At 47.0% G+C, this 15,566-nt stretch overlaps 1 protein-coding gene across 4 annotated transcripts in view; it reads right to left on the bottom strand.

The window, feature by feature from the left end:
* The window catches only part of DLG5 (discs large MAGUK scaffold protein 5), a 136,247-nt gene that overhangs the window by 14,849 nt on the left and 105,832 nt on the right, over nucleotides 1–15,566 (bottom strand). For all 4 annotated transcript variants that reach the window (XR_015552452.1, XM_087431989.1, XM_087431990.1 and 1 more), the window contains exons 21-27: nucleotides 13,768–13,930; nucleotides 13,500–13,633; nucleotides 12,620–12,766; nucleotides 11,170–11,353; nucleotides 10,477–10,625; nucleotides 9,448–9,618; nucleotides 8,494–8,690 (exon numbers count right to left, since the gene is read on the bottom strand). Coding sequence is in view for 3 of the 4 variants with exons in the window: in XM_087431989.1 (XP_087288115.1) it covers nucleotides 8,494–8,690; nucleotides 9,448–9,618; nucleotides 10,477–10,625; nucleotides 11,170–11,353; nucleotides 12,620–12,766; nucleotides 13,500–13,633; nucleotides 13,768–13,930 (1,145 nt within the window). In the remaining variant the exon portion in view is untranslated. The remainder of the gene's footprint in view (nucleotides 1–8,493; nucleotides 8,691–9,447; nucleotides 9,619–10,476; nucleotides 10,626–11,169; nucleotides 11,354–12,619; nucleotides 12,767–13,499; nucleotides 13,634–13,767; nucleotides 13,931–15,566) is intronic.

Here is a 15,566-nt window from a genome sequence, read left to right as displayed (position 1 = left end):
CTGGGAGCCAGCTCTGCCCCTGCAGATGAGGACAACCCTTAGAAAACAGCAGCGCTACAAGACAGAAGGGACTTGGGTCCCTGGACGATTCCCCAGAACAGAGCTGCCTCCCTGGGACCACCCACCAGCTCAGGCTTTTACACGGCAGAGAAATAAGATCCCGTCACGCTTCAGCCGCTGTTATCTGGTCCCAGTCACAACAGTCAACCAGTATCCCAGTTGACATGTATAGTAAACGTCCCCTCCCACCAAATAAATAAAAAGTCCCTGCCAGGGCTGGCCCCGTGGCTTAGCGGTTGGGTGCCCGCGCTCCGCTACTGGCGGCCCGGGTTTGGATCCCGGGCGCACACCGACACACCGCCTCTCCAGCCATGCTGAGGCCACATCCCACGTACAGCAACTAGAAGGATGTGCAACTATGACATGCAACTATCTACTGGGGCTTTGGGGGAAAAAAAAGAAGGAGAAGGATTGGCAATAGCTGTCAGCTCAGAGCCAGTCTTCCTCAGCAAAGAGGAGGATTAGCATGAATGTTAGCTCAGGGCTGATCTTCTTCACAGAAAAAAAAAGTCCCTGCAGAAAAAGAGGCCTCAAAACCAGCAAACAATTGTTTTCTTGGCATGTTCCTGGTATCAGTTTCTGTGCTGGCATCTCAGAAACACTTTAAAAAGAGTATAAAGCACAGTCCTTGCCATTACAAAGCTCACACTCTAACTAGCGCCACAACACAGCAACACGTGAAAAGCAACACAACCACAAAAGAGCTGCCAGAGAGCTCCAGGCAACAGAAGAGGTGACCCCGGGAGCAGCAGGGGTCAGAGGGCCACCAAGCAGATCAGAGGACACAGAGAGCATGGGAAGGCCAGGAGAGGGATGGGATGGGAACTGCGCCCAGGCACAGCATGGCAGGACGGTGGGGGATGGCGACGGGGAGGGGCGGAGCTGAGGTGAGGGTGGACTAAGGTGGGCTTGTGAGGAAGGGTCAACGAGAGGCTCAGCCTAGCACAGCTGTACAGCAAGGCGTGACTAGGGGATGACGAAGGAGGGGCTGGACAGCAGGGCTATAGGTGAACACACAGCACAGTGCTAGGCGCAGCCTCAGCTCCATAAGAACCGAGCTCGTGGGCCGAATTGAGGGGGAAGTGAACACGGTCTCTCCCCTTCACTCAGCCACACCTGCACATGTATTTTCTAGGACTGATGATTACCCGTGCACATCTAGACGGCTTTCTGCACAGCATTTCTCAACCTGGTGTCCTGATCTATTAACAAAGCAGGGGTGGGATGGGGTTGGTGACCACGTTCACTGTCTAGAGACCCCGCGCATTTCTGACTAAACACTCCGAGGAGTCTCAGGGCAAAGAACTTCCTCCAAGAAGAGATGAACACATCCCCTCTTCTAAAAATGAGAATACTATGGATAAAGCCAACATCCTCTTTGACATCTTTTCTCCAGTCCTGGTCCCCACCAGCTTCCTCAGAAGGAACCACTACCATGAGCTGCAAGTATATCCTTCCAGATGTTTCTTATTCTTACATGTTGCTTTTTATATGCTCAAAAAGACTAGAAAATATGTTGTGTATGTGTGTGTTCAACAAAAAAGACATGATATTGTAAATATTCTGCAACTCCCTTTTTCACTCAGTGTTCTGTTTCTGGAATGCATCCGTGTTGATTCATATTGATCTCCTTTATTCCTTTTGAACACGCCACACATGGATACACTGCATCTATTTATCCATCTCCCTGCTTATGGTCATTAAGTCACTATTCTTCTCAACTTACTTGAACAAGAATCAAGTAATGATTGTTAACATTCCACACTGCAAGGTACCAATTTAGAAGATTCCTGTTCCTCCCTGAATAATCTGTTTCATTGAACTCTTCATAATTACAGAATCATAGGGCTAGACAGCATCTCAGCAGTCACTGAATCCAACCAGAGTCAGAAGCCCAGAGAAAATGTAAAACTCCCAGTTAAGGGGAAATATACAGACAAACAGAGAATCTGGAAGTAACATGATATAGATGCATAAATCACTTTTAAATATGGTATAGATATTAAAAACCAAAAGCATAAAACTAGTTATAACTCTGTGCTAACGTACACACATTATAAAAAGAGGTAATTGGTGCCATCAATAACATAAAGTGGGGAGGACACAGAGATATAGAATAATATTTTATATGAGATTGAAATTAAGCTGTTATCAGTTTAAAATGGACTGTTTAAGATGTTTTATGTAATTGTAATAGCAACCACAAAGAAAATATCTATAAAATACACATGAAGGGAAATGAGAAGGGAATCAAAACATATCACTACAAAAAAATTAATGAAACACAAAGGAAGGCAGCAAGGGAGGAAAAGATGGACAAAAAAACTACAAGACATACAGAAAAAAACAAAATGGCAATAGTAAGTCCTTCCATACCAGTAATTCCTTTAAATGTAAATAGATTAAACGCCCCAATCAAAAGACATAGATTGGCTGAATGGATTAAAAAAAACAATCCAACTATATGCTGTCTACAAAAGACTCACTTTAGAGCTAAGAACACACATAGGCTAAAAGTGAAAGGATAGAAAAAAGATATTTCCTGAAAATTGGAACCTAAAAGGAGCAGGACTGGCCATAGTTATATCATATAAAATAGATATAACACAAAATAGATTTTAAGACAAAAACTGTCACAAGAAACATAAAAGGACTTTATATAATGATAAAAGAGCCATTTCTCCAGGAAGATACAACAATATTTATAATATTTATAATATATATTTAGAATATACATGCACCTGACATTAGAGGTCCCAAATATGTGAAGTGAACACCAACAGAACTGGAGGGAGAAATGACAGCAACACAATAGTAGTAGGGGATTCCAATATCCCACTTCAGTTATGGATAGAAGATCAATAAAGAAAGAGAGCACTTGAATAACAATATAGACCTAACAGACATACATGGAACATTCCACCCAACAACAGAACACACATTCTTCTCCAATGCACATGGAACATTCCCCAAGACAGATCATATGTTAGGCCACAAAACAAGTCTTAACAAATGTAAGAAGACTGCAATCATACAAAGCATCTTCTCTGACCATAATGGAATGAAACTAGAAATCAATAGCATCAGAAAAATCCACAAATATGTGGAAATTAAACAACTCACCCTTAAACAACCAATGGGTCAGAAAAATAATCACAAAGGAATTTAGAAAATATCTCAAGACAAATGAAAACACACAACACACCAAAACGTATGGGATGCAGCAAAAGCAGTACTAAGAGGGAAGTTTACAGTGATAAAAGCTGACACTGAAAAAGAAGATGGATCTCAAATCAGCAACCTAAGTTTACACTTTAAGAATCAGAAGAAGAACACACTAAACCCAAAATTAGCAAAAGGAAGAAAATAATAAAGATAAGAGCAGAGATAAATGAAATATAGAATAAAAAAAAATTAGGAAGAAAAAAAAAATCAATGAAACCAAAAGTTGGTTTTTTGAAAAGATCAACAAAATTGACAAACTCATAGCTAGACTAATGAAGAAGAAAGGAGAGAAGACAAATAACTAAAATTAGAAATGAAAGAGACAGTACAAGTGATTTCATAAATTAAAAAAATTAAATGACTAAGGCCAATTACGTGCCTACAAATTGGATAACCAATAAGAAATGATAAATCCCTAGAAACATACAACCTAGGAAGACTAAATCATGAAGAAATAAAAAATCTGAACAAACTTGTAACAAGTAAGGAGATTGGAACAGTAACCAAGAAACTTCCCAACAAAGAAAAGCCCAGGATCAGAAGGCTTCACCAGAGAATTCAGCCAAACATTTAAAGAAGAATTAACACCAGTCCTCTTCAAACTTTTCCAAGAACTGAAGAGGGAAAACTTCCAAACTCATTCTATGAGGCCAGCATTACTCTGCTACCAAAACCAGACAAAGACACAAGAAAAGAAAACCAAAGACCAACATCCCTGATGAATATTGACACAAAAATCCTCACCAAAATATCAGCAAACTGAATTCAACAGCATATCAAAAGGATTACACCATGACCAAGTGAGATTTATACCCGGAATGCAAAGATAGTTCAACGTACAAAAACCAATCAATGTAATACACCATTTCATTAACAAAATGAAAGACAAAAACCACATGATCACCTCAACTGATGCAGAAAAAGCATTTGACAAAATTCAACACCCTTTCATGACAAAAAAAAAAAACAAAAAAAAAACTCAACAAACAAGGAACAGAAGGAAACTACCTCAACATAATAAAAGCCATATATGAAAAACCCACAGCTAACATCATACTCAATGGCAAAAGACTGAAAGCTTAAGCTTTCCCTCTAAGATCAGGAACAAGACAAGGATGCCTCTCTCGCCACTACAATCCAACATAGTACTGGAAATCCTAGCCAGAGAAAGTAGACAAGAACAAGAAATAAAACGCATCCAAATTGAAAAACAAGAAGTAAAATAATCGGTCTGCAGATGACATGATCTTTTATGTAGAAAATCCTAAAGAATCCACTGAAAAACCATTATAACTAATAAATGATTTCAGGAAAGTTGCAGGGTACAAAATCTAAACACAAAAATTAGTTGCATTTCTTAACACTAACAATGACCGATCTGAAAAAGAAATTAAGAAAACAATCCCATTTATTATAGCCTCAAAAAGGATAAAATATTTAGGAATAAACCAAACCAAGGAGGTAAAAGACTTGTACACTGAAAACTACAAAACACTGCAAAAAGAAATCAAAGACACAATAAGTGGAAAGACATTCTCTGCTTGTGAATTGGAAGACTCAGTATTGTTAAAATGTCCATACTACCCACATCAATCTATAGATTCAATGCAATCCCTATCAAAATCCCAATAGCATTTTTGTAGAAATAGAAAAAAAATCCTACAATTCATATAGAACCTTAAAGGACCCGGAATAGCCAAAACAATCTTAAAAGGAACAAAGTTGGAGGCCTCATACTTCTTGACTTCAAAAAATACAACAAAGGCAACAGTAATCAAGACAGTGTGGTACTGGCATAAACACATATATATAGACCAATGGAACAGAATAGAGAGCCCAGAAATAAACCCTTGCATATATGGCAAAATGATTTTTGACAAGGGTGCCAAGACTACACAATAGGGAAAAGAAGTCTCTTCCACGAATGGTGTTGAGAAAATGGATGTCTACATGTAAAAGAATGAAGTTGGACCCTTATCTCACACAATATACACAAATTAACCCAAAATGCATTAAAGACCTAAACATAAGGCCTGAAACTATAAAACTCCTAGAAAAAAAAATAGAGGAAGAGCTTTATGACATTAGTGTGGGCAAGGATTTCTTGCATATGACACCAAAAGCACAGGCAACAAAAGCAAAATAGACAAATGGGACCACACCAAATTTTAAAACTTCCGTACATCAAAGTAAACAATCAACAGAGTGAAGACAACCTATGGAATGGGAGAAAATATCTGCAAACATGTATATATATGTATATCTGATAGGGGTTAACATCCAGAATTTATAAGGAACTTCCAGAACTCAACAAAAATAAAACAAATAACTTGATTTAAAAATCGGTGAAGGATTTGAATAGACAATTCTCCAAAGAAGATCTACAAATGGCCAACAAGCATATGAAAAAGATGCTCAACATCACTAATTAAGAGAAACACAAATCAAAACTATATTGAGATACCACCTCATACCCATTAAGATGACCACTATCAAAAGAAACGAGCAAACAGAAAATAATGAGTGTTGGCAAGAACGTGGAGAAACTGGAACACTTGTGCACTGCTGACGGGAATATAAAATGACACAGCTACTATGGAAAAGAGTATGGTGGTTCCTCAAAAAAATTAAAAATATAATTACCACATGATCAGCAATCCCACTTCTGGGTATATAGCCAAAAGAGTTCAAAGCAGGATCTCAAAGAGATATTTGTACACCCATATTCATCCAGCATTATTCACAACAGCCAAGAGGCAGAAGCAATCCAAATGTCCATTGACAGGTGAATGGATAAAGAAAATGTGGTAGATACATACAATGGAATATTACGCAGCCTTAAAAAAGGAAGGAAATCCTGTCACGTGCTGTAATATGGGTGAACCTCCAGGATATTTTGCTAATTGAAATAAGCCAATCTCATAAGGACAAATACTGTATTATTCCACACATATAAAGTATTTAAAGTACTCAAAATCACAGAAACAGAAAAGGCGGTGTGGTTATCAAGGGTTGGTGGGGACAGGAGAGGGGGAATTAGTATTTAGTATGTACAGAGTTTCAGTTCTGCAAGATAAAAAAGTTCTAGAGATCTGTTGCACAACAATGCATATATACTTAACACCACTGAACTGTATACTTAAAAATGGTTAAGATGGTAGATTTAATATGTGTTTTTTACCACACACACAAAAAAAGTCAAATGGAAACTCTAGAACTGAAAAATGCAATTTCTGAAATAAGGACATACTGGACACGACAGAAGAATGGATTAATGAAGAGGAAAAAGATCAGGAGAAAATAGCCAGGCTATCCAGGCTGAAACATGGAGAGAAAAAAAGAGATGGAAAATATAGGGGGAAAAAGGGTGTAAAAGACACCTGGGATATGGTCAAAGAACTAAGATGCAGAACGAGAAGAAAGATGAGCACAGAAGTAGTTTTACAGAAACACTGGCCAGGTATTTTCCAAAACCAACACTTTTTTGTACATATGTTATACTTCAATAAAATGAAAAACAGTGAGATTGTCACCGTGGGTTGAAAAAACCCACATGCTGCTTAAAGGAAACATTTAAACATAAAGCTACAGAAAAGCTTAAAGTAAAAGGATGAAAAAAGATGAACCATGCAAACGCTAACCAAAGGAAAACCGGTACAACAATAACAGTATCACACAAAACAGACTTCAAGGCAAGAAAGGTTACTAGAGATAAAGAAGGACATTTCATGATGATAAAACGGTCAACTTACCTGGAAGATATAACAATTCAAAAGGTATGTGCACCTAAAGAGAACTTCAAAATATATAATGCAAAAAAACGCTGAAGAACTAAAGGAGGAACAGACAAAAGGCTATTTTTCAAAGACACAAACCTATCCATTGGCCATCCACCAAACACTCCAGAGACAGTGCCCACAGGAGAAAAGGGAAGGGGGATATTCAAGTAGAGGTCAAAGAAATGAAAGGGGAAAAACAAAAACAACGTAAGAGAGAAACCATGCCTGAGTAAGAGGCGGCAGACGTCTTCTGTAAAGGGCAAGAGGGTAAATGTTTTAGGCTTTGAAGGCCAAAAGGCAAAGTCAAGCAACGATTGTTGCCCAAGGGCTAATATAGTCTTTTTCACATTTTAAAGTGAAAGAACCCTTTCTTAGCTTGCAGGCCACATAAAAACAGGCAGTGGGCCAGATCTGGCTCAGGGGCTGCAGCGTGTCAAGCCCCGTCCTGAATGACAGTGACAGTGGGCCATGAACATAGGTGGGATTCATTCAACTTGCTGTGCCTAAGGCTTTAATTTAAAAAATAAAGCAGGAAGGAGGGAAAGAGGGAAGGGAGGGAGGAAAACAGGGAAGGAGGAAATCGACTATCCTACCTTCTGCTGCTCACTGCCACCTCCACACCCTGCCCACCCAGGAGGGTGCACATTCTAGAACAGTGGACACACATGCGGGGTCCCAGGAGCAGCATTTGTAAAAGCCTCCTGCTTTACGGGACAAATATGTCTTTCCACAAGGGCGATCTGCCAGGGGATCTGATACTCCCTAATATGCAACTCTAGATCTATGTCAGTACCCAGCCCTGGGAGGATCTCATTAACAGACACAAGAGTGAGGCCAGAAAAGGCCAAAGATCTGTAGAGACTGGTGGTCCCTGGTCACCACCAAGCAGCCTGTAATAACCCAAAAACAAACTAGAAGCAATGCATTGAGCAAAGACTGCTTTTCGCCTACTCAATACCTGTCCTTCCTTTCTTCCTTACTAACAGAACCTGCATTACTGAGGCCAGCAATGCTCCAGCTAAAATCTTGCTTTTTCAGCTTCCCTTGCAGATGTGAGTGGCCAATGAGATGTAAGTGGAAGTCAAAGGGTGGGGCTTCCAGGTAAGCTCTTTCAAGAGGCACACTAAACTGAGGCACACTTTCCTCCTGTCCCTTCCTCCTTCCTGCTGCCTGAACACGGACATGATGGATGGAGCTGCAAGGACATGTGTGACCACGGGGAAACTTTAAGGATGGAAGCCATGCCCTATGGATGGCAGACTCTGAAGACAGTAGCACCACCATCCCAACCCAGATGCCTACCTCTAGACTACTCCTGTGTGAAAGCAGGTAAACCTCTATCCTGTTTAAGTCACTGTTGTGAGGCTTCTGTGGTCAACAGCAAATCTAATCCTGAGAGCCCTTTGGAAAAGCGAGCTCAGCCACTTGCCTTCAAAGAGTGGAATGGAGTCGTTGGAAAAGGTGTCCAAGGCAAGGAGGTCTTTCCCATCTTTGGACCCGCTGCGTTTGTGCTTATGTTTCCTTCGAAAGAAGGATCTGCGTGCGGCCGCTGACAGCGTCTTTGCAGCGGCGTTGTCGTCTTTGACTTCAGACATGCTGAGCCTCCTGGAGAATTCTTGGTCCATCCTGCAGTCATAGGGAATGGCAGTGCTGGGCAGGGCCATAGGGGCCATCTCCTGTCCACCCTGCCCACGAGGAGAGCGAGAGCTGGGGCTGCAGGCTCCTCCAACACTCCTCTGCAGGTTTCACGGTGACTTCACCCACCCATGCCACCAAGGACCCCTGTACCACTGCTGTGAGGGCGACACAAACACCAGTGCTGGGGGAAAGCTCTTGGAGAAGGCCAATGTCTATATTCAGATGAGTGTCAAAAGGAACTGTTAAGACAGCCCTCACTTGGTGACATTACAAGCTATGCTTCCTGACAGAAAAAGGAATGAAGCACTGACACACACTGCAACGTGGACAGACCCTGAAAATACTCTATGCTGAGTGAAAGAAGACAGTCAAAAAAGACCACAGACTATATGATTCCATCCATGTGCAAGTCCAGAACAGGGAGATCTACAGACACAGAAAGTAGATAAGTGGTTGCCTAGGGTTGGGGGGCATGGAGGGGGCAGGGACAGAAGGATGGTACATGAATTATATCTCAATGAATCTGTTAAAAAAGTTATGTCTCCTAAGTTGCCACTGTGCTTCTGTATAGCACTGACTCATGCACAGCTTTTTGGAGGAGCGATCTTGGCAAAACGTACAGACCAGAAGCCGAACGAGCAGCAGAATGAGTCCTCCAGCACCCCTGGGCCTGGCCCTCACCCCACGCGCCAGCTCATGGGTGCCGCCCCCCCCACCCCCAAGCCCGGGCGTGGAGAACACTTACACATATTTGCTGGGGATCTGGCCACGCTGGATCTTCTGGGCGTTCTCGTCCAGCTGCCAGGCCATCCAGGACCCAAATGTGCCCTGGGGCAAGGTGTCATCAACGTAGAGGATGTCATCTTTCTTAAAGCTCAGCTCATGCTCCACGTCTGCCAGCCGGTCATACAGGGCCCTGGACCAAGGGACGGAGGGAACAGGATCAGGAGGTCGCGGGCTGCTGCAGGACGAGCCACACATCTTGGCAGCCAGACTCCTGGGGTCGCTCTCCTGCTCTGAGCTTCCCCCAGACCACGATCAGGACCCACCTCCTCCCATCCTGGTGGCGGTTCCCAAAGGAGGGAACCCAGGCTTTACATAACAGGACAAAGAAGGTGCTTCTCCTCCCCTGAGACTGGGGGCTCCCTGGGGATAAGGGCTGCCTCATGCCTATCAGAAAAAGAACTTCCTGCCAAGGACCAAGGCCATATCTCCCCTTCCAAATGGGCCTTCCCCATTTGCCTTCCTCCCCTGAGTCAAGGCCAATGGCTCCTACAGATTGGAAGCTCCCCAGGACGGAAACACATTATCAGGGACCTGTACCTCATGGTAGGCAGTTGATCGGTGTTTTTATTCCTTTTGTGGCCTCAGATTTTAGGGAATGTGAAGGAAGCTATGAGCCCCTCTTAGAAAATGCCTGATGCCAGCCCCACACACACATTTCGTATAGTACTTCAGGGCACTGTGGACACCCTGACATCCACACACCTGCAGAGGGATCTGCAGACCCGGGTCAGGGAGAACCCAGGAGAGGAATGCAGCCCACATGAAAATGGCGCTCTGCAGCCTCAAAATTCCCCAGGCCCCAAACCCTAAAGAGGTTTGCAGCCCCCGACCTGGGCCTGTAAGCCCTTGAGGGTTTTTCTAAGTCACGAGCATCTCGCCATGAGCTTGCAGCTTGGGGCCAGAGTAATTAAGATCACGGCTCCACCCTCTGGGGGCAAGAAACACTGGAACAGTCTCCACCGAAAGCCCCTCCCCTGGCCCCTGGTACCTGATATAGAAGCTGTCGCCAGGCAGGCCCTTGACCTTGGAGAACTCCTCGGGGCGGAACTGCACCTTCAGGCGGACGCCATCCTTGGGCTTCAGCATCTCCACGTAGACCTCCTCCACAGTCTTGTTGCGCACATCCAGACTGCCATACTGCCCAGGGATGGGGGACTGGGGTCAGAAGGCAGAAGCCAGCAGTGGCGTGGGCACCCATGAGGGGCTGGTTGTGGGATAAGGTGGCGATTCAAATTCCCCTTAACTGGGAATCAGCCTGCCTCCTCCGCTCAGTGTCTGCTCTGTCCCCGACAGCTTCTCCCACAAGAAACCCTGTTCTAGTTCCAGCAAGTAAGAGCTATTCAGAACATGGAACTTCATCTTGCTTATGCTACTGTATCTTTCAGTATCTATGAACCTTCTCCTCCATCAAACAGGAGACCCAGTGAGAGGGAGATGATGCTCTCCATCAGATCAGAGTCCTGTTGCTGACAAGAGCAGAGCATCTTCCCTCTGGACGCCAGTGGCCAAGATGGGGTCCTGCTCACTTCCCCGTGATCTATGCAGAGGGTCTTGGCAGCACTCAACAGCGACAGGGGTCTCCAGGTGAGAGACTTTGCTCCCTTGTCTCCTGTGTCATCTGAGACCACAGGAAGCCTGAAGTACAGACGGAGAGTGGCCTAGCCTGCTGCTCAGAACTCACCTCGAGGATGAGGTCTCCCGGCACCAGGCTGTCGGGGCCCTTGGCAGGACTGTCATCCTCCACCTCGGCCACAAACACCCCATGCAGGTTCCCACCACATAAATGCACTCCAAGCTCCAGCTGGGACTTTTTGATAAAGACGACTCGTGGCTCTGAGGTCTTCTTATTGGCATCTCCCACCATCCTTTCAGGAAGGAAAATGAAGTTCCTTAATCATACACGAGCAGGGAGTAGGGTGTGTAAACGACAAAACAGTGGCTAATGCCCCATTTTCCGGTTGCTCCATGGGGTCTCAGAACCACAGCACGCTGAGAAAGGGCCCACCCCGGGCTCCAGTTCTAGTGACTTAGTTTATAGGCAGGAGGCTGAGGTTTGGTAGAGGGGAAACCAAGGCCCCAGGTCACAAAGCCAGTTGGGAACAGAGCGGAAATCAATGCCCTGCTCCTGTCAATCGCATGCCGTCGGCTGTGTCCCTCCCACCTGGATTACACTTGTTTTCCTGACCTTGTTCTGCCTGAGAAGAGGCAGAGCCGGTCTCACTGTCCAGAGCACAAGAACTCATCTGGCAAATGTTTACTGAGTGGCTTCCATGGCCCAGGACTGTGCTAAACCACAGAGGGGGCCCTTGCCATCAAAGACCTCACAAAGGAGCGAGGGAGACAAACGCTGGCCAAGTAACTGAGCAAAGGAAACGGGACAGCAAGGGAGACTGACGAAGGGGACCTTGGGGGAGAAGCCAGCTGGTGATCACAATTTTGCTGCAGGTAAGTTCCAAAGTGACTGATCCTGGTGCAAAGAAGGCAGAGCTGGCTGTACTCTGAGTGAGGCCGGGGAAGGAGCTCTGCCCAGGACGGCAGAATGGCTATTGCGTGCCCTGGCCCGTGTGGCCCTCTCCCCATCTTCCCTCCAGCTTCCCGTGTGGCCTGCCTCCTCCTGACCTCTCCACGCCCACTCCTGCCTGGCCAACCCGGCTCATCCTAACATTTGACTTGGCTGTCACTGCTCCCTGCCATATTCCACCTGATGGCTCCATTGCACCTAGACCCCTCCCGGCACATCAGCTGTGCTACACGCGCCTGGGCACTAGTCTGTCGCCCTCTAAACCAAGCGCTCCTTGACGCCAGAGCCCAGGGCCTGGCTGGGTGATGACTGTGCAACTCTGTCTAAAGTCAGAGTCAGAAAATGAGTGAATGAGAAAATGAGGAGAGAAAGAAAAGAGGCAGAGCCAAGAACAAGTCGATGAGAAAACAAGAGAAAAAAGAAAGGGCGGGAGGGAAGAGAAAAGGAACGGCATACTTCCCATCTCAAATCCTGACACCCTGGTGTGAGGTCTGGCTGTCCAGCACCCACGCCCCTCAGGGGATGTGCTCGGGCCACGATAATGACCCCCCAGCCCGCCCCGCTGGGCCGAGGTGCACAGATGGCAGGCTCACAGCACGCCTTTGCTGACCTGGAACTGGGAGAGCTCTGCTTGGCTGGGGGGGTGCCAGGGCCCTCGTCCTGCTCCATCAGCGGGTCAACGACAGAGGGATGCTCCGGGGTGGTGGCACCGCTGCCCTGGAGAGTGGAGTGGGTGCCAGCAGGGTCCAGGTGGGAGCTAGGGATGGAGGACAGGAAGAATAAGAAGCGGCACAAAGCTTTCAGCCACCCCCACCCCCTCTCCGGTGGTGACCAGGGCTGGGCTGTGAACAGGGACCAGGTCACATGGCTCTAGACCCTGAGCCCTGAGAAGAGCAGATGCCTCAGGAGCTTGGACTCAGGTCGTCCACCCTGCAGGGTCTGCCTGTCCTCTCCTCCTCACCCATCTCCACTCAGGGATCCTCGCCGAAGGTGTCGGCGCAGGGAACACATGACTTCACTGTCCCTTCTCCTCTGTTTGTCCATCTCGCCCCCCCTCTTTCACTGAGCTAAGCAGTGCTACATGGCAAGGGCGTGTCTTCCCCATCTCTCATCTGCCCTATAACCCACAGCACAGGGGCAGACACAAGCAGTGTCTGCTCGTGGACAAGGGGCAAGACGACTTTGTGTGAGAATCCCACCCTGGGGCTTCAGCTCCTGGCTACCACACACCCATGTATGGGGCTTCCTGCTGTACAGGGGACCCCGTCATGTGTTTCCACACCCTATTTCACTATTTCAGGACGAGACATCCTCCTTCTATATGTCCTTTTTCAAAATCCAGGGCTGGTCAACTCTCCTCTTACGGCAGCAGAATGCTCAGAATTTGCAGCTAGCACCCTGGGTCTCCCCACGGCGAGCCATACACCTGCCGCACCCATCTTTCCTCCCCCAGCCCAGACAGCGCCAGCCCTAGAGGCCTAGGCCCTCACCTGGACCGGGAGTGGCCGCTGAGCTGGTGCATGTGTGGGTTGTACTGGGCCAGGATGGTGATGGTGTCACACTGCTGCCCGATGATGAGCCGGGCCTGTTGCTCCGTGGCACTCCGCAGGTTTATGCCATTGAACTAGGAAAGACCCAGAGCAGGCTCAGTGACACGGTGGGGGCGGGGGACTTGGGGAGGACTGCTTTTCCAAGGAAGGGAGGAGAGGAGAGAGGAGGGCAAGAAGAACGCAGTGCAGAAGGGCAGCTCCCGCTTACCTCAAGTAACTGATCCCCATACTCAAGGCCAGCCTGGTGCGCAATGCTCCCCCCGGTCACCTTGGAGACGTAGACACCGCCCTTCTCTCCACTCACGATGGAGATGCCCAGCGGCTCCGAGCCCTTGTGCAGCTTTACGTGGCGTGGCTCTTCCACATAGGGCCTTGGAGGAAAGCCAACAGTTTTGGGGACTAGGACTCAAAGGAAAGGTATGGGGAAGATTTGAGGTCAGGCATGCAATCAGCTACGCAAAAAGAGCCAGGGAACGGCGGATGCTCCTATAATGACACAGCTGGATGAGGACACGATGACCCCACCTTTGATGACAGTGATACACATTCCCGCAACCTCATGCAAAAGAAACACGACACCCCCAAAAGGATATGGAAGCACCTGGTCCCAAAGACACAAAGAGTGGTCTATGTGAACTATAAACACTGATATACACAGCGGAAAAGCACAAAGATGTTCATAATGTGAGAGAGTTGCCTCACCATGTACAGTTTACCAACCCCAGTGGGGTCTCAAGATGCCCTCAGAGGAAAAGAAATGGCTTCTGGGATGACATTCACCCAAGAAGAGACACTATAAAGTATCAGTTTTTATATTTACCAGTACACAGGGTGATGTGCAATGATCATGGAAATTAAGCTGCTGCAAACCCTAGCCATTAAAAAGGGCGCGAGCGGGAGGCTTGGAGCAAGGTGGTGACCATGCATTTGCTGGCCGGGGGGAGCCGTCCACCACGCCAGGGGCATGAAGGGGCACAAGGGGGCCTCATGTCAGGCCAACCTCAGACTCCTCAGGGAGGAGGATCTGGGCCTGGTGGCCACAGGCAGTCTCACGAGAGATCTGTGGTGGTGGAGACATCTGGAAGATGCAAAAGGTTAGAAAGAAGAGACGGACACTCAGAGAAGGAAGACAACCACAGACGCCTGAAACGTAACAGACAGAAAGACAGCCAAGTGACGCCGAGCCGGCCGTCAGGACTGCGCTTCACGCTGCCCTGAGCTTCCTGCTGCCCTGAGCTTCCTGCTCAGGACAAAATTGCAGCCCAAGGCCCAGGGAGGAGCCAATAGGAGCGCCCTCTCCTTGGGCTCCCCTCCAGAGCACATGGAGAAGGACGGGCGGCTGGAGGGCAAGCCCCTGAGCCACCCCACCCCTGCCACCCAGAGGCACAGCAGTCTCTCGGGCTCAGCAGGCCTCAGGCTGGCTTCCCACTGCTCAGGGCCCAGTCGCCTGGCGATGCTGAGATTAAAATCCTTCCTGACTTGTCCCTTCTCCTCTCCTGTCCTCCAAAGTGTTCTCCCCTTTCCAATCTCACCCGCTCTGCAATGCCTTCCTCGACCCTCCAGCTCAGACGGATCGGCCCCTGGCCTGCACCCTCGGTCACTTGAAGACTCAACACACGTTAGAGCGCCAGGCAGTTTACAGTTCTAAGAACTCTTAGTGAGTAGGGACCCCAAAACCATCTTCAAGCCCCCAGCCCAGGAGGACGGCACAGAGGCCCAGAGCCAGGAGGAGGCCACCTCCCGGACCAGCCTGCAGGTGCAGGCAGAGCTACTTTCCTGTCGGGGCTCCTCATCCCTCACTGAATACTCTTTCCTCTGATCCACCTCCAAACAATACATCTATCCCAATAAAGGAGCAGGTAACCAAATCATAATAATAGCCATACAATAGAAGCCAGGAAGCTGTTATAAATGACACAAACCAGGATTTACTGACATGGAAAGAAGCAGAGGACACTGTGTCGTGAGAAGACAGGTCAGCACAATTCCATTACATAAATCTGTACA

The sequence above is a fragment of the Ceratotherium simum genome, chromosome 6, assembly GCF_057802395.1.
Source record: "Ceratotherium simum simum isolate JZ-2026a chromosome 6, ASM5780239v1, whole genome shotgun sequence".
NCBI lineage: Eukaryota > Metazoa > Chordata > Mammalia > Perissodactyla > Rhinocerotidae > Ceratotherium > Ceratotherium simum.
The sequence above is the reverse complement of the archived record's forward strand: the minus strand, read 5'-3'. Positions and strand labels throughout refer to the sequence as shown.